At 44.4% G+C, this 25,392-nt stretch overlaps 1 protein-coding gene and 1 pseudogene across 1 annotated transcript in view; one reads left to right on the top strand and one right to left on the bottom strand.

Annotated features, from left to right (window-relative positions):
• The window catches only part of adam9b (ADAM metallopeptidase domain 9b), a 35,698-nt gene extending 10,306 nt beyond the window's left edge, over positions 1-25,392 (bottom strand). Inside the window, exons 1-16 of the mRNA XM_072456611.1 lie at positions 25,267-25,392; positions 25,012-25,070; positions 24,820-24,893; positions 24,686-24,737; positions 22,720-22,796; positions 20,364-20,562; positions 12,751-12,813; positions 12,597-12,668; positions 11,487-11,656; positions 10,155-10,242; positions 8,690-8,817; positions 8,053-8,221; positions 7,070-7,159; positions 6,134-6,329; positions 5,128-5,239; positions 4,843-5,023 (exon numbers count right to left, since the gene is read on the bottom strand). Of these exons, the coding sequence (XP_072312712.1) occupies positions 4,843-5,023; positions 5,128-5,239; positions 6,134-6,329; positions 7,070-7,159; positions 8,053-8,221; positions 8,690-8,817; positions 10,155-10,242; positions 11,487-11,656; positions 12,597-12,668; positions 12,751-12,813; positions 20,364-20,562; positions 22,720-22,796; positions 24,686-24,737; positions 24,820-24,893; positions 25,012-25,070; positions 25,267-25,333 (1,797 nt within the window). The 5' untranslated portion in view covers positions 25,334-25,392. The remainder of the gene's footprint in view (positions 1-4,842; positions 5,024-5,127; positions 5,240-6,133; positions 6,330-7,069; positions 7,160-8,052; positions 8,222-8,689; positions 8,818-10,154; positions 10,243-11,486; positions 11,657-12,596; positions 12,669-12,750; positions 12,814-20,363; positions 20,563-22,719; positions 22,797-24,685; positions 24,738-24,819; positions 24,894-25,011; positions 25,071-25,266) is intronic.
• LOC140368985 (E3 ubiquitin-protein ligase TRIM39-like) lies at positions 557-2,459 on the top strand (annotated as a pseudogene).

Genomic DNA, 25,392 nt, shown 5'->3' with positions numbered 1-25,392 from the left:
AATCATTCTTTTAGAAGTGACTTGTTAAACCTTTATTTGATTGAACTCTGAGACTTTAAAGACATTTTGAAGCAGATAAAGATGTAAATATGTGACTGAAGCTTCTCCACAGAGAATATTGATGAATAAAGTCTATTCTTGATGTTTCTTCTTTTTGGACACTTGAATGTCTCTGTGTTTGTTCTAAAAGCTCTTTTGGTTTGTGTTTTAGAGTCTGTTTAGTCCAGACAAACATGAACATGATTCAAACACTAGTTTAGTCACGATTAGTCCATGAATCTTCTGACGTTTGAATGTGGGAGAGAAAAAGATGAACAGAACACGAGAGAGACCAGATTTATGAAGCACAATGTTCATGTTCAACATGTCTGGACTCGGTCTGGACTCGGTCTGGACTCGGTCTGGACTCGGTCTGGACTCGGTCTGGACTCGGTCTGGACTCGGTCTGGACTCGGTCTGGACTCGGTCTGGTTCAGTTTTCTCTCTTTTCCTCCTGGTGTTTGACTTTTCTGGTGGAAAAGACTGATTTTAGAGTCACTGATGTTGACCTTGTGTTTCAGAGATGTCCTCCACAAGTGAAAGGAGCTCTGAGGAGACGTTCTGGTGCTCCATCTGTCTGGAGGTGTTCTCTGAGCCAGTGTCCACTCCATGTGGACACAACTTCTGCAAACGCTGCATCACTGAGGGCCCCTGCACATGTCCTCTGTGTAAGAGGAGCTATGACAGAAGACCTGAGCTCAGCATCAACACACTGCTGCGAGATCTGGTTTCAGAGGCTAAACTGGACAAGAACAAGAGCAGATCTATGAAGGACATGACCTTTAGTGAGGTCCAGTGTGACCTCTGCTCTGAGCCCAAGCTGAAGGCCCTGAAGTCCTGCCTGGTCTGTCTGTCCTCGTTCTGTGAGACCCACCTCCAGCCTCATCTCACAGTCTCTGGGCTGAAAAGACACCAGCTGATGGAGCCTGTGGAGAACCTGGAAGACAGGATGTGTCCCACACACCAGCGCCCCCTGGAGCTCTTCTGTGGCACTGACCAGAGCTGTGTCTGTTCCCTGTGTGGCCTTCTAGAGCACAAGAACCATGAGCTGTTGTCTCTGGAGGAGGCGTGTGAGAGCAGGAGGTCCTCTCTGCTGCACACTCAGGCTCAGAGCCAGCACATGGTGGAGCAGAGGAAGCTGAAGGTCCAGGAGATCCAGCGCTGTGTGGAGCTCAGTGACACAGAGGTCCACAGAGAGAGGGCTGTGGGGCTGCAGGCCTTCACTGATCTCATGCAGTCTGTTCAGAGGCGTCAGGACCGGTTCTTAGAGGAGCTGCAGGAGAAGCAGAGCCGGAGCCACAAACGAGCCCAGGAGCTGGTGCAGCAGCTGGAACAGGAGATCTGTGAGCTGGAGAAGAGCAGCACTGAGGCGGAGCGGCTCTCACGCTCTCAAGACCCCCTCCACTTTCTACAGAGCTGCCCTGCACTCACGCCCCCTGCTGGACTGAAGGAGTGGAGCAGCGTGAGCTTTGAGCCGGAGACGTGTGAGGGCAGTGCAGCCCGGGCTCTGTCCGAGCTGGAGAAACATCTCTCTGAAGACTTTAAACAACTGTCTTCAAGATTAGAACTGAAGAGAGTGAAGCAGTTTGTGGTGGACGTCACTCTGGATCCAGACACTGCTCATCCTGATCTCGTTCTGTCTGAAGATCTCAAACAGGTTCATGACACTGATGTGAACTTCTTCACATCAGTGTCATGAACCTGTTTGAGATCTTCTCTGAGGTTTGATTATTGTGTTAATGTTCTGGGAAAGCAGAGTTTCTCCTCAGGCAGGTTTTACTTTGAGGTTCAGGTCAAAGGGAAAACAGGGTGGACTTTAGGAGTGGCCAAAGAGTCCATCAACAGGAAGGGAAGGATCCATCTGAAAAAAAATGGAATCTGGTGCATCGTGTTGAGAAACAAAGATCAGTACAAAGCTTGTTCAGACTCTCTTGTCCCTCTGTCTCTGCAGCGAGCTCCTCAGAAGGTCGGGGTGTTTGTGGACTATGGTGAGGGTCTGGTCTCCTTTTATGATGCAGATTCTGCAGATCTTCTCTTCTCCTTCAGCAGCTGCTGCTTCAGAGAGAAACTGTTTCCATTTTTCAGTCCCAGTAACAATGCTAAAGGTTCAAACTCTGCTCCTCTGGTCCTCACTGCAGTTTAGACTTTCAGAGGTCAAAGTGACTAAAACAAGAATAAAAGTTCTGAACTTCAGTCAAATGTAACTGTGGAACCTTTTGACTCCATTTTGGACTGAAAGTACAAAGTTCTTCTCTTTATTGTTTCAGTTCTTTTGAAATGTCTGAAGCTTTATTTGAATCCTGTTCATGGTGACCTCCTGTGAGAGGGTTTTGGGTTCAAGTCTCGGCTTTGAGCAAACTAAATATTTGTATAAAAATGTCTAGAAATTAGAAAATGTTTGGACTGAATTCAAAATGAGATTAAAGACTAAAGGTTTAAACCAGGTCTAAACCAGGACTAAACCAGCTCTAAACCAGGTCCGAACCGGGACTAAAACGGGACTAAACCAGGTGTAAGTTGGGATTAAACCGGGTCAAAGCCGGGCCTAAACCAGGACTAAACCAGGTCTAAACCGGGACTAAACCAGGTCAGATGATTTGGAGGGCCGTATTTGGCCCGCGGGCCGTGACTTGAATAGAACTACATTAGAGTGAATATATCGACCATAAATTCAATTCAATTCATTTTTGTCAAGACCAAAATCACAACAACAGTTTCCTCTGAGGGCGACAGTGAAAAACAGATGAAACAATGTCCGTGGGGACGAGGGACGATGTCCCAGAGTCCTCTGTCCTTAGCCCCTCCTTCTACAGGAAAAACTACAAAAAACCTCTTTGTGAAAAAGTCTAAACCTGGAGGAGTTCCAGATGAAGGAGAAATCTGACTCTCAGACACTAAAAGACTTCACTGTGTTTTTGTTTCATTCTTAATGTTGTTTTGGCTGAAGCAGCTCTGGACCTTTGATTTATGACGTTTGATTAAAAGATCTTAAATAAATGTAATTAAATACATGTAATTAAATATAATTAAACAGGGACCCGCCTCCAAATAAACTTGACTTGAACCTTTGTGAACTTTGTCCATTTGGCTCCTCCCATGAACCACTCCGTCACCTTTAATACCGACAAACTTGCTTTTTTCTTCAGTTTCAAAGCTCAACATTTGACCATCTTAGTTCTTCCCCTCGAAAAACGGCTTCTTCGCTCGCCACAAACGCGTTTGACTTCACGTGCCACTTCCTCAAGTCAACATTATTCAATGGTATAAAGGTGTGATGGGCCCTTTAAAGCTCGGGGGCGTGGTTACAAAGTGCACTCTGACCTGAACCCGGTCGTCTGTGGCATTGTGGATGTGACAGTTTAAACACAGAGCTGATGATTCTAACCAAGAGCTTTATTTGAACATGTACACGCTCTGAAGACACGTGTGGATGAGGGATGCAGACCTAAACCCACGTTCAGGTTCAGGCCCGGACCTAATGAGTCCGGGCCTGAACCCATGACAGATTTGCAGAATGTTAACACAGCATAACACAACTTGGCTCAGTTAAAAGGTGTAATGGACAATTTTTGGCGCCAAATCTGAGTCTCATTTCCTCGTGGCGTGGACTGTCCATTAGTCCTGCCACGTATCCTTCTGGCTCGTCCACAGGAGAGCGAGTTTACGAGTACTTTTCTGTATATATGTTGTTTTTTTGCGTCGACTACTCGGTTGAGAGGGCATGTCTTTGGTCTACTTGGAGTTTCTTTAGCCTTAACGGTCGTTGTATTTGATGAAAACACTCTTCAGTCCATAAAACGGCTTCACTTCAGCTTCATCTACGTCAAATCCAGTGAAAATACTTCCACTGTGTGACTAAACAACTTATCAGTTAATCAGAACAATAGCGCATTATCCGGAGCATGAGTTGCACCAGCCAAAAAATGCATAATAGAGAAGAAAAAAACATAAGTTGCACTGGAGTAGAAGTCGCATTTTTTGAGGTAATGTATTTGATCAAATCCAAGACCAAGAACAGACATTTCATCTTGAAATGCAGTTTAAAATAATTAAAGAAAATGGTGAATAGGTGTACGTATGCTAACGCTAACACCTTCAGCTACATGACGTATGCTAACGCTAACACCTTCAGCTACATAAGATAAGATAAGATAAGATATTCCTTTATTGTCCCACATGGGGAAATTTCATTGGTGCAACGCAGGTAGATACAGAGGCAGATACAGAAGAACAGATCACTTATAGGAAGTCTGAAAAACACTTTCAGTAGAAGATCTCCTATGAATAAATAAAAACTCCCATAGACAAATAAATAAATAAATACATGAGGCACAGACAGAACTGTGGTAAGTGTCTGGTATGTTAGCGTAACATATGAACAGTTATTCAGATAACTATAGCATAAAGAACATGCTAACAAGTTTAGCAAAGCATCAGTTTTACCCCAAATCACTAAATCCATTGAATTCTTCTTCCTCTGTGTCACTTCTAAACAACTCCACAAACTCCAGAGGAAGAGGAAGTGCAGATTCTTCTTCTGCGTCGCTTAGAGCCTAGAGCGCCCTCTTGTGGTTGTCAGTGTGAAAATAACGAATAATATCACATATAAGTCGCTCTGGAGTATAAGTCGCACCCCGACCACACTATGAAAAAAGGTGCAACTTATAGTCCGGAAAATACGGTATTCACTGGACTAAATAATGAGCGAAATGGCCATCAGTCGCAGAGCTGGTGTGAAACTTCGTGCACATGTATTAATCGTTTGTCTGTACTTTGTCATTTTCTTTTGTCAGTTTCTCTCACCATTCCCGGAGCGCAGGGGCTGCCCGGGTTACTGTAGCCCGGGTCCAGCACGTCGGGGCCCAGGTTGAAGTGGGCGTTCACGCAGCTCGACCCGTTTATCTCCTGGATGCTGATGCTGCCCCCCGGTGGAGGGTTGTTGGCGTCCACGTTCGTACACTGCACCTTCCCGCACATCACGTCTCTGCGGCCAAACAGAGTTATATAGATATTATAAGCGACTCGTTTCCATGCCGCTGGAGCAGCTCGAAGCCGCGGTCGGTGACGCCAGCGGGGCGGGCGACTTACGCTATCGGGCACTTGATGAAGCCTTCGGAGTTGGTTGGACCGCAGTTGCCGAACTCTGTCCCTTTAATGTTCGCCGTCTTGAAGCAAATGTCTGCGGCTTTGATGGCCGGGTCTGCGAAATAAGAACCAGAAGAATAAGAACCGGGAGAACAGGCTTTTAGATAGAGGGACGTCCTTCGGTATTTTGGATGGGGTATTTTAAAATGTGGACGGGCATTTTTGAGTGCAGGGACGGCGCACACGGCACACACACGGTAAACGAGCGCACGGCGTAACTTCAGATGGCGCACGGCGTTAAAAGCGCCGCTTTAGTTAGTAAAAGATACGGCGCAATATGCCGCTCCTAAGTGGTGAAGTGTGATCATAATTTTGGCTTTCCACATTCGGCTCGCGCGCCGTAGGCTTAAGTACTTTTTGCAGACAAAATTATTTGGACGGGGTGTTTTCAAATCCTATCTAAAAGCCTGCGGGAGAATAAGAACCAGAAGAAGAGCGGTTTGTTTCAGCAGCTAATGCTAACGCTAGCGGCTATGCTAATAAATGTTTGCCTACTCGCAGACAGTTTTAAGGAGCCTCATTTCCAACTGTTCAGTTGTTATATTTTAGGATCAGACACAAAGCTTTGAGGGCGTGTCCAGAGCAGAGGGCGTGTCCGGAGCAGAGGGCGTGTGGACAACCCTTTTCATGTTCACTTTTAAGCTCTGTTCTTTGTCACGACTCTCAAACAGCGAGAGGCGACAATCATGTGACCTTTTCAACATTTGACAAGAACCAATGACAAGCACGTGAACAGTATGATTACTACACATTCTCTGGATCGTCAGCTGTTCACAGACACTTCTTATGGCTACTCGAGTTCCCTACTGACAAATCATAGTCCGTCTCTTGTGTGTAACTCAAAATTTATTGCCCAAGTCCGCATTTCAAAGGACCATCTTTCCGAGCGGCGAGGAAGCGTCCCGTTGAACTCAAAGCCACACCCTGGAGCAGAAAAGGGGGTGTGGACCTGGGCTGAAGAGCTGCCTGCACTGGTAGTCGTAGGTCTGGCAGCGTCCCTCGTAGCAGTATGCGGCGCCGCTCTGACACTGAAGCCCGTCCATCAGGTAAAAGTCGTCGGGACAGAAGGCGTCCGTCCCGTTGCAGAACTCGGGCAGGTCGCAGCCGTCCTCGGAGCTCCTGCAGGGGGAACCGGCCACTTTGAGCTGGAAACGAGAGGCAAACGAGACGAGCTTGACTAGGATTCATCGCGTTTGATTGAACTGTGAGCAAATACTTCATCTAGTTACTCTGTTGTTATGCATTTACATTGAATCACAAGTAAATTTTATTTCTAGTAACTTATTTTATGTATACAATTGTCATCTAGACTTTGCAAATGTTAAAACGCATAAGAAAAGACCTTTAATAACACAGACAGCAGCATTTTCAAATCAAAATGTCCCAAAAATCATTAAAAATGGCAGATTTTCATCAATAAAACACTTTATTCATAGATATTCTCCATTTAGAAGCAGTCAATCCCCATATTTCAACTCTTATTTGGTTAAAAATGCAAAAAAAAAGAATAATGTGACTAGTCGACTACTAAAGTAATTGTTGGTCGCAGCCCTACATTTTATTTTCTCACATTTTACCACCATTTGTCGCCACAGTACATTCCTATTTTCAAAATGTTGTTCACTATCAAAGGCAATAAAGCGTGTAGGATTAAGTGTTGTCGACTGTGATAATAACCGTGGGGGATTTTAATCTGCATTTCCAATATCGTAGCAGTTATTCTTGTTCCTCATATTTACGCCACATTTTGTCACATAAACCGCCAGTTACCGCTTCACAATCCCTCATTCGCTCGTAAACCTCGTCTCTAGCTCTTAAAACCGACATATTTTGGAGTCATTTGTGGTATTTCTCCAGGTTGAAAGTCCAGTGAAGCGTTACTGACCTGACAGTTCTCACAACACCTCCCGGCCGCGCACACCGAGCCTCGAGTGAAGCTGCAGGTCGCGGCGTCGCAACATTTGTCTTTGCACTTCTGAATGAAAACAACACAAGTATTCATAAGAGTGTGAGAGAGAGAGACAGACAGACAGACACACACACTCACTAAGTGAGTATGCTAACGCTAACACCTTCAGCTACATGACGTATGCTAACGCTAACACCTTCAGCTACATGAGGCACAGACAGAACTGTGGTAAGTGTCTGGTATGTTAACGTAACATATGAACAGTTATTCAGATAACTATAGCATAAAGAACATGCTAACAAGTTTAGCAAAGCATCAGTTTAACCCCAAATCACTAAATCCATTGAATTCTTCTTCCTCTGTGTCACTTCTAAACAACTCTACAAACTCGAGAGGCAGAGGAAGTGCAGATTCTTCTTCTGCGTCGCTTACAGCCTAGAGCGCCCTCTTGTGGTTGCCAGTGTTAAAATAATGAATAATATCACGTATAAGTCGCTCTGGAGTATAAGCCACAACTATGAAAAAAGGTGCGACTTAAAGTGCGGAAAATACGGTACAAAAGTGTTTACGTCCTTTAAAAAAAAAAAAACCTTGGTGCGTCTCTTATTTGCAACAACTTATGCGTAACTAGCGTGAATTCCTAACGCGAGTCAAGTTCTGTCAAAACAAAACTCAGTTGGTCATGTAGAGTAGATAACCAACCGGGAGATCATAAAGTTGAATTATTGTTTTAATTATATCATTTTTTGGGTTTGCCATATATGCCAGGCCATCGAGGACTACATGACGATACAATGAACTTAGAGCGCCCCCTACAGGTCGGACGAACCATTGAACTAAAACGTAAAAAACGTATAATTGTACTTCCTGGTTGGACGTGAGCACAAATATGACAGAGGTGATTCTACAGCTGTTACCATAGCAACCAGACTGTAAACACGCCCTTCCTCCGTTCTCACCTGGGGCGTCCCGCAGTCGCACTGCTCCCCGTCCTCCAGGAGGCCGTTGCCGCACTTGGCGACGCCCACGATGTCCGAGTGCGACGGGACGTTCCTCAGGCACGCGCCCCTCCCCAGAAAGATGAGCTTCTCGAAGTCGCTACCGCTGCAGGAGCTGAAGGTCGAGCCGCTGCAGAAAGAACCGACACAAGACGGCGGCTGAACATGCGGGAAACTTTACTTTTACAAACGGAGGTCGAGAGTGAGTAATTTAACCCTGGACGGCGAAAAGGTTCAGGTTTTAACTCTTCAGAATGTGTGAATCTGGCATGATCATGGGGCCGCGTCTTTGGCGTTCGAGACCGTCCGGTACCGCATTTCCAGCACTATAAGGCGCACTGGATTATAAAGCGCACTGTTAATGAATGGTCCATTTTCGATCAATTTTTCATGCATAAGGCGCATTAAGAGAAACAAAACGTGTACCACACAAAACTGCTTCCAGGTCCGTAAAAACAACCAGAATCAATCCATATATAATATGGATTATAAGGATTAAAGGCTTTCAAGTGCGCCTTATAGTGCGGAAAATACGGTAATCGTGTCCCTGCCGTTCAGCTGAAGGTTTTACTTAAGAATAAAGAGTGCTGCGTCCTACCCTCCTCCTCCCATGATGCAGCCTCCGTCACAGGTGCATCGCTTGTCGTCGTGGTTCATGCCCAGGTTGTGCCCGATCTCGTGAGCGACGATGGTGGAGAAGTACGGCAACTTCGCTGTGTCTGTGAACTGCGGAGAAAAGACTTTGGGTTCCCGGCTCGCTTTGGGTTCCCGGCTCGCTTTGGGTTCCCGGCTCGCTTTGGGTTCCCGGCTCGCTTTGGGTTCCCGGCTCGCTTTGGGTTCCCGGCTCGCTTTGGGTTCCCGGCTCGCTTTGGGTTCCCGGCTCGCTTTGGGTTCCCGGCTCGCTTCGGGTTCCCGGCTCGCTTCGGGTTCCCGGCTCGCTTCGGGTTCCCGGCTCGCTTTATCAAAGTAACATCAAACTTGGGAAACTGGTGCGTAAGCTGTCACTGAACCGCTGTCGTTAAAAGCCGCTAACCAGAAGCACACCGAGTCTCTTTACATTTGTTGACTTTAAACGGCTTGTATTATTGCGTTATTGAATTCGCTCGTGCATCCTTTCTGAACTGGTGCAATAACTTCACACCTAAATTGTTGTTCTTTCATATTCAGACCCTCAGACTATCATTTTGACTCCTTTGGTACGTTTTGTGATTTTAATGCATCCCACTTATTCCCGTCAAGTATTTTGAGTTACAGATTGCAAACGAGCCCTTGGACGTGCTTCGAGCCTTTTGTCAGCCAATTTTCCACAAAGGAAACTGGATATCTCGCGAGTAAACGTGCCACAAAACCAGCCGCTTATTGCGTTTTCTCAGAGGAATGTTTGGAGTGGAAGAGCGGCTTCACGGCGGCACTTTCAGGAGCACGTTCAACCCGTTCGGCGTCTGTTATGGAGAAAGACTTTTCATAAATTATGCAAAAGCGGGGATCGGTTTCTGTCGAGACAAAAGGAGAAGGCGGCAGGTGTCGGCCCGAGTTAAACGTGAAAAAAGCATTTGACCTGGTGAAATAAAAAAAGAGGGAAATCCACTTGAAATTCCAACGCGAATAAATACAAATGGGAATGATTTACATAAAATGACCAAACTAAATGTCCTTGCGTCTCCATGGGTTCTTGTTCGGAGTAAACAACCTGATAATAAAGTAGTTTAGACCAATCTACACAAGTAAATGTTTCGAAGTACTCCTTTAAAAATGTACTTTAAGAGGAAAAAGTACTTCATATGGATTTTGAAAGCTGTTCAATGGCGGTGATGTGTATATTTGGGACGTGAACTCAAAACCTTTAGGTAGAGCGTCACCAAAAGTACAGTTTACTTTTCCTTTTCAGTTCTAAACTTTGACGGAGTAGAAAGTACAAATCCTGCTCTCAAATGTAGCGACGTAGAAAGTTGAAAAGTATTCACGGCAATAGTACCTGAAGCAAAGTACAGATACCTACGTTCCTCCGAAGAACAGTACTTTTACTTTACCTACTTGTACTTTGTTGCGGGGTTTGAACTCACCACGTTGATGCCGCCGCCGGAGGCCACGGAGCAAACGGTCCCGACGAAGGCCATTCCCAACACGTTTCCGTAAGCGCCGGGGCGACCGCTGGAGCGAGCGGCGGGGCGAGGGCGGGGCAAGGCGAGGTCAAAGCGTGGCAAAGTTAAAACGTGTTAGAGGACAGACAGGACAGAAAGAGGACAGACAGAGGCCCGTGTAAATATGGGCCGTTGGTGAAGGAAATACACAAACAGAAACGACACGAATATTGAAGTTTGTGATTTTAAATCGTGTTTTTCTACAATTTTCACCCAATTATAAAACTTTACTCTACATCACATCCCTTTGATTAATAAAAGTGAATTCTTGAGCAGCGTTTCTCCAGTAGGTCTAGTGTTTAGTCACACTTTTACACACATTGTTGTTCATTTCACAGGTTAAACTACTGTGGCAGAGGTGTTTTCCGACTTAAGACCGGGTTTCGGCCTTATTTACACCTGCAGGAGTGTTTTACAGGCACGATTTAGACCTGGTGCGACACGGAAAGCCACTTGTTTTCAATGCCTTGTAATGTCGAGATTATTGGGTTTTCACGTCACAATAGAATCGTGAGAACTAAAAACTAAATCTCAATGTAAAGAACTTTATTTTATCTGGCAGTTTTTGTCACATTTAACTATATTTTGTCTTTCAGAGAGTTCGGTTTCTTGAAGCTGGTCACAAATATGAGGAAATATAACATGTTAAAACAACAAGCAATTAAAGAGTTCCCTGTTTGGTCACAGTTTCAATAATCGCGAATAATCGTTAAGTCGTGATACATTTTCTCACAATGATGGTAAAACTAAAAGTCGATATCGTGACATCTCCAGTCCTTTGCTAGTGCTGTGGACACTAATTTTGTATTATGATTTTAGCATAAATTGAGCTCTACAAATAGCTCCGAGCTCTTCCATTCTTATAATAAAGACAGTAAATTAAAGTTCTTGGGGTCAAAATGAGTCCACTGTGCACCGTCTGCATCTAATAATACAGGGTTTTAATCCCTTTAAATCAGGACGTGCAAAACGCCACTTAGAGCTCTGAAAAGTTGTAAAAAACGACCTCAAACTCCTCGCAGTGAAGAGTTATGATGCTAGGACAGTGTTTGGAAAGTGAGGAATAAGTTTGTACCGCTGCAAACTATTTAAAATTAATTCGTTTTTAGACAAAATCTGTGAAAAAAATGTGCACAAAAGCTGTTCAAGTTGGTAAACATGTAAAAAAACGTGCGTTAATCCTGCGCAGTATTAACACAAATGTCTGACTGAACCCGTCTCTTTACCTCACGTCAAAAACAAAGCTGCACTCACATCACAAACTGCCCCACGTCGTTCCGCACTCGGGGCATCAGGTTCTCTTTACGCCACGCGACGAAGCGTCCCAGGACTTCTCCGGCCGTGCCCTCCACGCTGAACGGATTGGACTCTTTGAAGATGTCCAGGTGAACCAGCATCACGCGGATGTTCAGGCGCTTGTAGTACTGAGGGAGGCCACACGAGGGACAGGTTCAATACGCGATACTTTCTCAGACAATACACACCGAGTAATAGTACTTTAGTAGCATCACACGGATGTTCAGGCGCTTGTAGTACCGAGGGAGGCCACACGAGTAATAGTACTTTAAGATAAGATAAGATAGTCCTTTAGTAGCATCACAAGGATGTTCAGGCGCTTGTAGTACCGAGGGAGGCCACACGAGGGACAGCTTCAATACGCGATACTTTCTCAGACAATACACACAGAGTAATAGTACTTTCTTCTTGTTACCTAGTGGTTTTCTGCTAGTTCTGGTAAAGCTCGAGATGGTTCTAAAACGTTTCGGGAAAGGTCCAATTCTGTCCCGTTTATGTACTTTTAGCTATCGATGAGTTCTAATGAGTTTTAGTTTTGTTAGTATCTGATTTTCAACGAATACTACAACTAATACTCAATTAATAGTGCTCAATTTTGTCAAAAGTACTAACACAGGAGCAAAAAATAAACAAATACTCCAGTGAAAGTAAAAGTAGCGCGTACGAAAATCATCGTTTGACTTTGAGTCTAGTATAGTCTAGATAACTTATTATGAAAACACAACTACAATAAAAATGTGTTATAGTTGACTGGTCACGATAAGTCAGTTAATCGTTGAAGCCAGATTGATTTCTCTGCAAAAAACACATGTAAAACTTTAAAAATTCAAAAAATAATAATAATAACCAAGCGGTTTTTAAATTAATTAATCAGATTTTGAATTAAATTGAAGGCCTTTTGTTCATTAGTTTCCACATCACAAGTACTCAAGATTTTAATATATATCCTTTTTCAAATGGCCTTTGGGAAAAATAAAAATTTACTTCCAGCACAAACAGAAATCCTCTCAATCTGGAAATGTTATCTACTTATTAATGGTGCATATGAATGTTGAAATCACCCCTCACCCCATCGACCAAATTGACCGTTTCCACCATCTCCTCACGAACCGCCGTCTCGTTTTTCTTCTTGAAGTTATACTGAAAAGACAAAAAACACCATGAGCGATTTGAATTCATCGACAAAGACGATGTAGAAAGAAGATAAAAAGTGGCGAGTCACCCTATTATTATCCACGAGCAAAGCCAGCTCCACGTAACTGGTGGTCGGCAAATCCCGCTTTTTCTGTTCACAGACAAAACAGAAGAAATTGTGCTTTAAGTTAACGTTTAAAACAGGTAAAACGTCTGCAAATGTGACACGCTTGATAAAAATTCTATTAGACGTTTTTTATGTCATTTTTGAGACCGAACCAGGACAGACAGAACCACGACAGGCAGAAGCAGGACAGACAGAAGGCTCAACACATTTAGTAGTCTCATTGACACGTTCAGTAGTCATAATATTATTATTATTAATATTATTAATATTAATATTAATATTAATATTAATATTAATATTAATATTAATATTAATATTAATATTAATATTAATATTAATATTAATATTAATATTAATATTAATATTAATATTAATATTAATATTAATATTAATATTAATATTAATAATAATAATAATATTAATATTAATAATAATAATAATAATAATAATAATAATAATAATAATAATAATAATAATAATAATAATAATAATAATAATAATTAATATTAATTATTATTATTATTATTATTATTATTATTATTATTATTATTATTATTATTATTATTATTATTATTATTATTATTATTATTATTATTATTATTATTATTATTATTATTATTATTATTATTATTATTATTATTATTATTAATAATAATAATAATAAATATAGCCGCAAGCGGCAATGATCGGCCCTCGCCACGCCGCCGCCACGCCGCAAGAGGAGGGGGCGCTAACGCGCCCCAATTGTCCTTTTATCACACCTACTGCTGAATCTGTGACGCTGTCACATGTTCTCCCCTTTGTTTTACCATCAAAAAGCAATTTTATTTTGAATTCTTGGCAAAATGTGCGGCTTTGCCGCACAGACACCGTGACTCTTTGAATGAAAATGTGGATAACTTTTGATGGTCCTGAAGATGAGTCTCACCAAATTTCAGGTTAATAGGGCTGACGCCCTGGGAGGAGTTTGTGAAAGTCTAAAGTGTAAACATGTTCTGGCCCCATTGGAATAACATGGGAGGTTTCGGTCATCGTTACGGCAACGCCATAACAATTATGACATGGGTCTCATTGACTTTTTTGATGGGGATGCTAAAATTGAGTTGTGTGTCAAATTTCATATAATTTCGCAAAACTAAACATTTAACCTCCATATAAAATCTGTAGGGGGCGCTGTGGCGCCAAATGAATTTATTTCACTTCAAGTAGGTTTAGGGCAAAGAGTTTAACAACTGATTCTAATTTGACGCAATTCGGACTTTATCTGCGCAAACGGCAGAAATTTTAAATATGGGAGATTTCTGAAATTTTAGTTACAGTTTGCGGCTTCGCCGCACAGAGACCGTGAGAGGTATCAATGTAATTTGGATAACTTTTGATGTCCCACTCCTCAGTAGCATTTTCACCAAATTTCAGCTTTTTAGGGCCAACGCCCTGGGAGGAGTTCGTAAAAGTACGACGTTTGGAAAAACTCCGAAGTCATGTTTAGCCATTTTTGAAGCAATATGGCCGACATTTGGTTCGGGGGACGGCGTTGCCGTAATAATATTTTTTACTTCTCTTGTCACCATCTACCTCTGCGCCAAATTTCATGATTCTACGATCAGATTTTTTTTGGGTCATTTCCCATCTCTCAATGCATTTTTGGTACATTTGGTGGCGCTGACGCGCCAATTTTTTTTATTTTAGAAAAGGGAAATAGCCAGAATGTAGAGAGGCACGATTTTTAGAGGTGTGCAAATTTTTGTGACTTTTCGTCAATGTTCACTGGGTGAAAAATAGGGGGGTTGGTCCCGAGAAGAAGAAAGAAAGAAAGAAAGAATAATATTCCGATGCGAAAACAATGTTTCCCATTTTTCAAATATCATAAACTATACATTTTCGGAAAGCGCTCGCGCTTTCCTACCTCATGGTGTGGGTCCCTGGTCACTGACGGGTACTTTCGATAATTTTGAGTGGGCTCCGCCCACTTTGTGTTTTTGGCCCTCTATACAGTAATAATGTTCAATTTTTGCATTACATGCTTATATGCACGGAACATGCAAGAGATGGGGAACGTATTCGTGAGCTACTTAGCGCAAATGAGTGCTTTATATGGGGATGACGACCGCTTCGCGGTCGTCATCCCAATGTAAAGTGCTCGTTTAGTGCGAACTTTTGCACGGGCTTCGCCCGTTTACAACGGTAATGTTTCATTTTCCTACAACTAATTAGTATGCACGGGGCGTGCATGAGTGGAGGAGTGCGTTAGTGAGTGTTTGGAAGTGGGCGAGCGCTTTGCGCTCGATTTCGTGCGCACTACGTGCGCACTTTCGCAGCCGTGCTTCGCACGGCCTTACGAGATTAATAGGCCTCTCGGCAGCTTGTGGCGCTCGGGCCTAATAATGATAATAATAACTTTTATTTATATAGCGCTTTGCAGTGACCCAAAGACGCTGAACATAATAAAAACAAGGGGGGGTATTTACAGACAGGGGGGGACAACACGTACAATACACATTAATATACAGATAAAATGAACAAGACAGAAGAAGTAGAGAGAAAAAGATGGGGATGTAAAAGGGGGTAGAAGAGTAGGCAATGGGGTAGAGGAGGCTAGGGGAGGTCATAGGCTTGGGTGAAGAGGTATGTTTTTAGGCGGGATTTGAATGTTGTGAGTGAGGGAGAGTGGCGGACAGGTTGGGGGAGGGAGTTCCAGAGTCGGGGTGCTGTTCGGGAGAATGCTCTGTCGCCAAAAGTTTTGAGTCGGGATGTTGGTGCAGTCAGGGTGAGAGAGGAGGAGGATCGGAGAGCTCGGGTGGGGCGGTGGGGGATGAGGAGGTCAGACAGGTAGGGGGGGGCAAGGTGGTGAAGAGCTTTGAAGGTGAGGAGGAGTATTTTAAAGTTTATGCGCTGCTTGATGGGGAGCCAGTGGAAAGAGCGGAGAACGGGAGTGATGTGATCACGGGACCGGGTGTGGGTGAGGAGGCGGGCAGCGGAGTTTTGGACCATTTGGAGTCTGTGGAGGGAATGGGAGGAGATGCCTGTGAGGAGGGAGTTGCAGTAGTCGAGGCGGGAGGAGATGAAGGCATGGATGAGGGATTCAGCAGCGGGGAGGGTGAGGCAGTGTCGGATTTTGGCGATGCGGCGGAGGTGGAAGTATGAGGTCTTGACGATGTGGCTGACATGGGGAGTGAAGGAGAGGGTGGGGTCCATGATGACACCGAGATTGCGTACCAGGGTAGAGGGGGTGATGGTCGAGGTGTCGATGCTGAGTGAAAAGGGACCAGTTTTATTGAGAGTGGATTTGGTGCCAATGAGGAGGAGCTCTGTTTTGTCACTGTTCAGTTTGAGGAAGTTGAGAGTGAGCCATGATTTTATTGTAGAGATGCAGGTTTCGATGTGGCTGAGGGGAGGGTTTTGGGTGGATTTGGTGGTGAGGTATATCTGGGTGTCGTCAGCGTAGCAGTGAAAGTCCAGGTTGAGTTGGCGGAGGATGTGACCAAGGGGGAAGATGTAGCAGATGAAGAGGAGGGGGCCGAGGACTGAGCCCTGGGGGACCCCTGCGTTACTGGGGAGAGGGTGGATGAGTGATGGAGTTAATGGAGACGGCAGTCATGGAGCTGTTGATTTTGGAAATTTTGTCATTGAAGGCAAGGAGGAAAGAGTTGCAGAGGTCAGGGGAGGAGGGTGGAGTGATGTCCGGTGGCTGGAGCAGCTTGTTGACGGTGGAGACCAGGGTGCGAGGGCTCCGGTGGGAGCTGTTGATGAGGGTGGAGAGGTGGGCAGATTTGGCGGCTTGGAGAGCGTCACGGTAGGAGGAGATGTGTAATTTGAAAGCTTCGGCGTGGACGGTGAGGCGGGTTCTTTTGAGGAGTCGTTCGAGTTGGCGGCCAGTCTGCTTCATGGTGCGGAGTTCAGGGGTGTACCAGGGGGCGGGGTTGATGTATGAGACGGAGGTTTTCCAGGGGGCTAGGGAGTCAAGGGAGTCGGAGAGGGTGGTGTTGAGCATGACAGCATAGTCGTCGGGGGAAGAGGGGGGGAGTCAGGGGGGAAAGCAGAGGATATGAGCTGGGAGAGCGTGATGGGGGTTGACTGACTTGATATTGCGGTAGGTGATGGTGCGTTTTTTGGGGTTGTGGGGCGAGGGTAGGGGGGCGGAGAAAAGGATGCAGAGATGATCAGAGAGTGGGAAGGGGAGGGGGTGGGGCTTAGATATGGGTAGGAGAGAGGAACAGACTAAGTCCAGAGTGTGGCCTTTGGTATGGGTGGGGAAGTCAATATGTTGGGTGAGATGGAAGCAGTCCAGGAGAGAGAGGAAGTCGGATGTCAGTGGGGCATTGGGGCAGTCAATGTGGATGTTGAAGTCACCAGTGAGTAGGAGGCGGGCAGAGAGAGAGGATGCGATGGTGAGGCGTTCAGACAATTCAGTGAGGAAAGAGGGGTGGGGCTTTGGGGGACGATAGATCAGGATAGCGGTGATAGAGTTGGGGAGGGAGAAGGCGAGGTATTCAAATGATGAGATGGATGGAAGGTTGAGGTTCAGTTCAGTGATGGATGTAGATTTTTTATGAATAACAGCAAGACCTCCCCCACGCCCGGAGAGGCGGGGTTTGGCAGTGTAAGTGTAGTTGGAGGGAGTGGCTTGGTTGAGAGCATAGAAGTCCAGGGGCTGTTGCCATGTTTCACAGAGGAGAAGCAGGTCAATGTTATTGTCCAGTAGCAGTTCAGATATAACAGGTGATTTGTTGGCGAGGGAGCGGCAGTTCAGCAGTGCAAGGGAGATGGATGGGGGCGCGGAGATGGATGGGGGCGCAGGGGTGGGGGGGGCAGAGGTTGCTGAGGTTGGCAGTGCGGCAGGTGGGGGTGACGGGGGGGCGAAAACTAGTCCAGAGTGAGGGGATAGGTGAGCCGTCGTCGGAGTGGTGGTTATGGGAGAGACCAGAGCCCCTGTGGATGTAACGGGGCCGGCGAAGGATCCCAGCTGAGCTAGCTGCAGAGGCAGCAGCAGCTGGGAGACGGTGGTTATGGTTGAGGAGGTGAAGGTCAGCAGCGGTGTAGGTGAGTAGGCGAGGAGGAGATGGAACGTAGCAGCAGATGAGAGTAATCCAGTTAGTATGTTGGCGGTGGCTAGAGGCTGGTTAACTAGAAGCTGGTGGGCAGAGAGTTGTGAAAAAGCAGCAGTGGACCGGGTGTTGAAGCCGGTGGAGTGAGTGGCGTTGGTTGCCCCAGACCTTGTCTGCACGGCAGGGAGGCCCCGCGATATCATGACGGACCTCAGCAGGTGTTAAGCCAGCTGTTAGCTGGCGGCTAGGGCAGTAGATGGTCCAGGAGTGAGGGAGGAGATGAGCGATGGACGGTGCAGTAATGTCCGATGAAGTTAAGGAACAGGGATGTAGACAGAAGACAACACAGAGACGCGGGAACAAAACAAAACAATGGAAACGACTAACAAAACAAAGACGTTGGGACAGAAGCGGCAGTCCACATACCAGACGCCGGCGTTGCTCTAGCCCAATCAAGACGCATTTGAGTCCAGTTTTGTGACCAGATCGCCCCCGTCTGTGGAGCGGGGAAAGCAGAGAAACGGGGCTGTACCTTGGTTGTATGGGGCTGCTTTTCTCCGGGTGGAGCCGGTGCCCCGCTCTCCGTGTCTGCTCCTGTGGCGGGCTGGGGCCACACCTTCGCCCAGGTACAGACCTCCGGGGCGGCGGGTGCGGGAGCGCGGAGCCGGTGTTCGGGCGTGGAAACGCCGGTGCAGCGGAGGAGAAGCGGAGCCGCGTGCGGCTCGTGGCGGTGCGTGCCGCTCGTGGTGGAGCCGGTGATCGGACACGGAAACGCCGGTGCAGCGGAGGAGAAGCGGCGCCGCTCGCTCGTGGTGCGTGCGGCTCGTGGTGGTGCGTGCCGCTCGTGGTGGAGCCGGTGCATTGACATGTTCAGTAGTCTCATTGACACGTTCAGTAGGCTCATTAACACGTGCAGTAGTCTCATTAACACGTGCAGTAGGCTCATTAACACGTGCAGTAGGCTCATTAACACGTGCAGTAGGCTCATTAACACATGCAGTAGGCTCATTAACACGTGCAGTAGTCTCATTAACACGAGCAGTAGTCTCATTAACACGTGCAGTAGTCTCATTAACACGTGCAGTAGTCTCATTAACACGTGCAGTAGTCTCATTAACACGTTCAGGTCCCATCTCGTGAACACAGACAAAGTATGACCTCGCTGCTCCTGTTTCTCTGCTAGCGTCTCTATTGTTGGTCGTCCCTCAGGGCTACGTCGTGGAACCACTCAAGTTCTTCCCACTGTGGCAGACTCACGGGCGCCAAACTGCAGGATGTCGTTCAAGACTCGCCTCAATACTCTCAATTTGTCAAAGTAAAAGTAGTAAAAGTAAAAAAATAAAAGAAACACAAATAAGCAAAATAAGAACGGTACAGGCCTCGGCATAAAGTATAATACAAAATAACCCATGATGTTACGTTCTTACATCATGTCATCAGGATTAAACCAAAGGCCAAATAAAGTTATATTAAAGATCTATAAACTGTTTTAAATCGATGTTTACGTCCAGGTGCAGAGAAAGCAAACGGAAGGAATCACATCGTTTTAGAGAGAATTAAAGGGGAAAAGTAGAAAGTTGCATTGTTGGCAGCTTTAAAGCAGAATAAAACCCAAACACAAGGACAATTCATTCATTAAATAACTAATCTGGAAGGCTAATTTTGAAATATAATACAAATGTACTTATTTTTTAAGACATTGGAATAGGATTAAATGATTGATTTTGTATATTTTTTGTGTCAGTTAAAGAGCGATGAGACAAAACATCAATTAAGATTTTTTTAAATTCAAAACAAATAAAATTGCTTTCAATATTAATTTCCTGAATATAAACAAGACAATTAATCTGTTATAGTGATATAAAATTCCAAAGCGTTTTATCGACATTTATTCAAAAAAGCCGTTTTGTTGATGTCTTATTGTAATTATTATTTTTTAAATCCTAATTTGCCTCTCTCGTCCTGTAGGTCTGTTTTGTGTTATAAACAAAATAACATAAATAACATAACATAAAATAACATAAAGAACATAAATAAAATAAATAAATAAAGATAAAATTAAATAAATTAAATAAATAGACAAAAGACTGTCATTTTCAATATAAAATAATAGCATTTACTTTATTAAACCCTGTGGTCTCATCGTCATTTTAAAAGATCTTTGCAAAACTGTTCAGGAAAAGACAAATTTGATCCCGTTTCTTACTTTTTTCGTATCTATATTTGACAAACGAGCATTTAGTTTGGACACTAGTTTTAGTTTAGACTTGTATCAGATTGTCACTCACCTGCACACTCACCTGCACACTCACCTGCACACTCACCTGCACACTCACCTGCACACTCACCTGCACACTCACCTGCACACTCACCTGCACACTCACCTGCACACTCACCTGCACACTTAGATCAAGATTTAAGCCACAGAAACTAGTCCTTTGATATTCAGTTTAACCTTTCCCATGACCATAACACCCGGACGTCGCTTCTGACCGTTTACACATGAAACACGCCGGAGCGGCTCCTCACCCGCAGCAGCCACGTCAGCGAGTGTCCAAAGTAACTCTCGTTTCCACTCTGGTCGTCTTCTCCACCTCCTCCACCCGAGACGCCGCAGACGCTCGGCTCCTGTTCGACGTCGCTCAGCCGGTACAAACGGTGTCGGCCCGAGCTGGCCCCCGGGAGCGCCTCGAGTCCGAACGCCTCGTCTCCCAGAACGACGACTCCCCTTCCAAACGAAAAGGAGAACGGTTAAAACTCTTGGACTTTTAGTCATTTTCACATGTCGTACGTGTAGTTTTCGGTCACATCATTGCTCCTGCTGCTCGGTCCCCCGTTGCCACGACAACTTCTTCTACTTGCTGTTATGTGTTTTTTTTTCTTCCCCTTTTTGTTTGTAGACTAGGGTAATTATTGTAGACTAGAGTGATCAGTCGTCCCCTTTTACCCAGGACAGTCACCGTTTTGAGCCCTGTGTCCCATGTCCCAACAAATACAGTATTTTCTGGACTATAAGTCGCACCTTTTTTTTTAGATCTGGCCGGGGTGCGACTTATACGTATATATTTATACTCTGGAGCGACTTGTGTGATATTAGATGTTATTTTCACACTTGCCACAGCATTTCATACTCCAGTGCGAATTATTTATGTTTTTTTCTTCTCTATTATGCATTTTTTATGTCTTATAGTCCGGAAAATACGGTAATTCTCTTTTATTCGACTCTTCCTCAAGTTTGTGACTAACTTTTACGAAATTGAACTCTCTGAACGACAAAATGAAGTAAAATGTGACAAAAAACAGCCAAATAAAAAACAAGTTCTTAACATTTATGTCTATTTTTGGACTTTAAATTATACAAAAAATACCGGATGTTCCGGATTTTAAGTCACACCTTTTTAGTTTTGGCCGGGGTGCGACTTATACTTATATTTATACTTATATACTTATACTCCGGAGCGACTTATGTGATATTATTTGTTATTTTCACACTTGCAACTGCATTTCATACTCCAGTGAGACTTATTTATGTTTTTTTCTTCTCTATTATGCATTTTCCCGACTGCGACTTTTACTCCGGAAATAGGGTACATTGATTTGCCCCAGTTGTCCCGCTTTCTGACCACTTTGACGCCCGCCAACAGTAAAGAGGGGAATATATTGTCATTTATTTAGACAAAATAGAGAAAATCTGCCTCTAGAACAACCGGAACACAAAAAAATGCACTCAAAATGCTCTAAATTCCACAGATTATATACAGAGTCATAAGTGAGCCATCAAAAGGTAGAAAATTAATAAATTCTGCATAACCCTCGACTGGAATGTGATGTGAATCCTGGTGTGACGTCACTTCCTGTCATTTGACAGATTTTTCATCGTTTTCTCCACATATACCTGCTCGATTGGCGTAAAACTATCATTTCTAAGTATGACAGGTATAAATACGTCACTTTAAATCACAGTCAGAGCCTCGGGCGGGGCCAGATTCACTCGCGGAGCGCAGAGTGAACCGATAAACTGCTCATGACATTGGACGATACGGCCCAGTATTTTGAAAGAACGACACATTTGACCCACGTTTTCCCATCATTACGGGCACTTTGACGCGGCGTTGTGAAAATCACCGCGCTCTTTCGGACAAAGGGAACGCGATACGATTGGGAAGTCGCCGTGGTGAAAACACCGCAAGATTCAGTTTCACCCTCGACATTACAATATGGAGTAATGAGAGCGCCGCACTTAAGTCCCAACTGTATATTATAGAAGCGTTTGTAGAAGTAACAATAGTGAAAAGAAGAATGGTGGAAAAGAACACACTGTATCGACGCGATTTGAAATAAAGCGGTCGCAATTTTCAAACGGCGAAAGCGGCAATTGTTTGAAATGATGCTCTCCAAAGAAGTAACATTTCTAAACTTTTTGAAAATGTAGTTTCAGTTCGTAGTCATACATTGTCTTCTCTCAAATGTAAATGTAGAGGTAGAAATTGGAGTAAGAAGCAGCAGTAATAGCAGTAGCAGTAGAAGTAATAGCTTTAGCAATCGTAGTAGCAGTAGCAACAAAGTAACAATAGTAGTAACAGTAGTAGTAGCACTACTAGTAGTAGTAGCAGTAGTAGTAACAGTAGTAGTGGCAGTCGTAGTAACAGTAGTAGCAGTAGCAGTAGCAGTAACAGTAACAGTAACAGTAACAGTAACAGCAGCAGCAGCAGCAGCAGCAGCAGCAGCAGCAGCAGCAGCAGTAGTAGTAGTAGTAATAGTAATAATAGCATTAGCACTAGCAGTAATAGCAGTAGAAGTAGTAACAGCAGCAGCAGCAGTAAAAGTAATAGTTGTAGAAGTAGTAGCAGTAAAAGTAGTAGAAGTAGTAGTAGTATTTGTATACCTGAGTCCATAACATGTGCTGACGGCCACCATAGAGTCTGCGTATCCTTCCACGTTGCCATGGTAATAGCAGTTTACCTGAAGGACAAAACAAAGTGAACACCTGACCGAGCCTCGTTTCCCCCGCGGCACCGACAGACTCGTTAGGCTCGTTTCGACCGCCGCACCGACAGGCTCGTTTAGACCGCCGCACCGACAGGCTCGTTTCGACCGCCGCACCGACAGGCTCGTTTCGACCGCCGCACCGACAGGCTCGTTTCGACCGCCGCACCGACAGGCTCGTTTCGACCGCCGCACCGACAGGCTCGTTTCGACCGCCGCACCGACAGGCTCGTTTAGACCGCCGCACCGACAGGCTCGTTTAGACCGCCGCACCGACAGGCTCGTTTAGACCGCGTCGGGAGCGTCTCTCCGGTTCACGGCGTGCGTTAGGCTTCTTCAGAGTCTTACACTTTATGCCACGCCGGATCGGCCCGATGAAACTGGAAGGGCATCTGACGTAAACTTCTCTGCTAAAGAATAACCAGCGCTGCATTTGCTCCGCCTACGTCCGCCTCGGCTTTATCGGAGCTCCGCCTCCAGGAGATCAAGTCATGTTCAACGAGATGTCTTACACTAAATAACGTTATGAATTATTCCATGCGGCATAAGAAAATGATCAATCCTTGAGTACGAGTTATGAATTTGAGAGTACCGTATTTTCCCGACTATAAGACGCACTTTTTTTCATAGTTTTGGCCGGGATGAGACTTATATTTATACTTGTATACTTGTACTCCAGAGCGACTTATATGTGATTACTTGTTATTGTCACACTTGCAACTGCATTTCATACTCCAGCGCGACTTATATGTTTTTATCTTCGGTATTATGCATTTTTGGCTGGTGCGACTAATAGTCCGGAAAATACGGTAATTCTCTTTTATTCAACTCAAAACTACAAAATTGAACTCTCTGAACGACAAAATGAAGTAGAATGTGACAAAAAAAAACAGATTAAAAAACAAAGTTAACATTTATGTCTATTTCTGGGCTTGTACAAAAAATACTGTACTTTCCTGATTTTGAGTCATACTTTTTTTCCCGGAGCGACTTGTGATATTATGTTATTTTCACACTTGCAACTGCATTTCATACTCCAGTGCCACTTATGTTTTTTTCTTCTCTATTATGCATTTTTTGGCTGGTGCGACTTATACTCCAGTAAACACGGTATGTAATTTGGCCGATTCTGTTTCATTTCGGCGTCACACTCGAGGGATTTCAGACACGTGATACTTTTATACCTTTTAGTTTTATTAGAAATCCCTCTCACATTCCATGAAATCGTATCAGTTTAGGCCGTCAAACAATTATATACTTTCTATTGTGCACCAAGACTTTTTAAACACATTATCGACAAAGTAAAGGTTGAAATACTGCGATTAAAGGCGTCTGGACAGAGAATATTGATGAATAAAGTGTATTGTTTATTCTTTTTTGGAAATTTTGATTCAATAACGCCTCTGTATTTCTTATAAAAAGGTCTTTTCGCATTCGTTTTCCAGCCTATTTAGTCCGGAGAACGATTACGACGATCAAAATACGACTTTTTCGCAGTCGAACGATCACAAAAAGTCGATTATTCGTCACCCGATTTTAGTTCGTCGAGGTCTAAAAACGGCAGACACAACAAAGCGTAAATAAAAAGGCAGTGATATCTCGTTCTTCGCGGAGGAGGTTAAATAACTTCCCGATTTGATAACCGCGCCGAAGCGAATTCCAGTCATTCTACTCGAGTAACGACATTTCAAACATGTTGAGAAATCGCACAGTCATCCGAACGTCTTAATCAAACCCAATGCGATGACGTAATGACTTAAGGGCCGTTTTAAAGCTGGAAATACAGGATCTGTTCACCTTAAATCAGCGCATGACAAGCATTACGTTTAATTAACCAAATAAAAGGAGAAATGGAGCAAACTTACAGGGATTTTTCTCGACTCTGCGTCTGAAAACACGTCCGGATGCAGGAATCCTCTGCGAAAAAGACATTAAAACGTGGTTAAAAGCTAAAAATGAACACAACATCTGTGATAATTTGCTCTCACAGTTCACTCACCTGTTCTTTTGTAAACGTAGCAAGTGTTCCTTGCCATTTATGTCAATTAAATATGAAATTGATTCGTCCGGCTCCTTCAGTAAAGACAAATAAAGTTAGTAAATGGCCACAATTTGTCAAATAAAGTTAGTAAATGGCCACAATGTCAGATATTTAAAAGATTTTGGCTGAAAAAACCACACATTTGCTTACTTTTGTCACTGGGTCCGTTGAATATCTTGGCAATTTGTAACGATACCCATTTAAAACATCTAGAAAAACAAGAGAAAATGAACATTAACACTCACAATATGCGGGACAGACTGAGCTGAAGCTGGTTTAGTCTCGGCCTCGTCTCGTTTTCACCGCAAGGGAAACAAAACACAGATAAAGACGAAGGACGCGCGTTTTCTCCCGTGTTTCTCGAGCCGTTTCGCGCACATTCTGCGACCAAAAACACGCACGTACCTTCGCCGAACGCCGCGGACACGTGACAGAGCAGGAGACACGCGGATATTGCGTGTTTTGCGCCCATAATCCCGGTGGAAAACGCGCTTGTTTCACGTGTCCATCGGGGAAGAGTCACCGGGAGGA

Source organism: Eucyclogobius newberryi, unplaced genomic scaffold (genome assembly GCF_026437365.1).
Source record: "Eucyclogobius newberryi isolate DKJ021-1_F unplaced genomic scaffold, fEucNew1.0.hap1 SCAF_20, whole genome shotgun sequence".
Classification (NCBI taxonomy): domain Eukaryota; kingdom Metazoa; phylum Chordata; class Actinopteri; order Gobiiformes; family Gobiidae; genus Eucyclogobius; species Eucyclogobius newberryi.
Note: the sequence above shows the minus strand (reverse complement) of the source record. Positions and strands in the feature narration are given on the sequence as shown.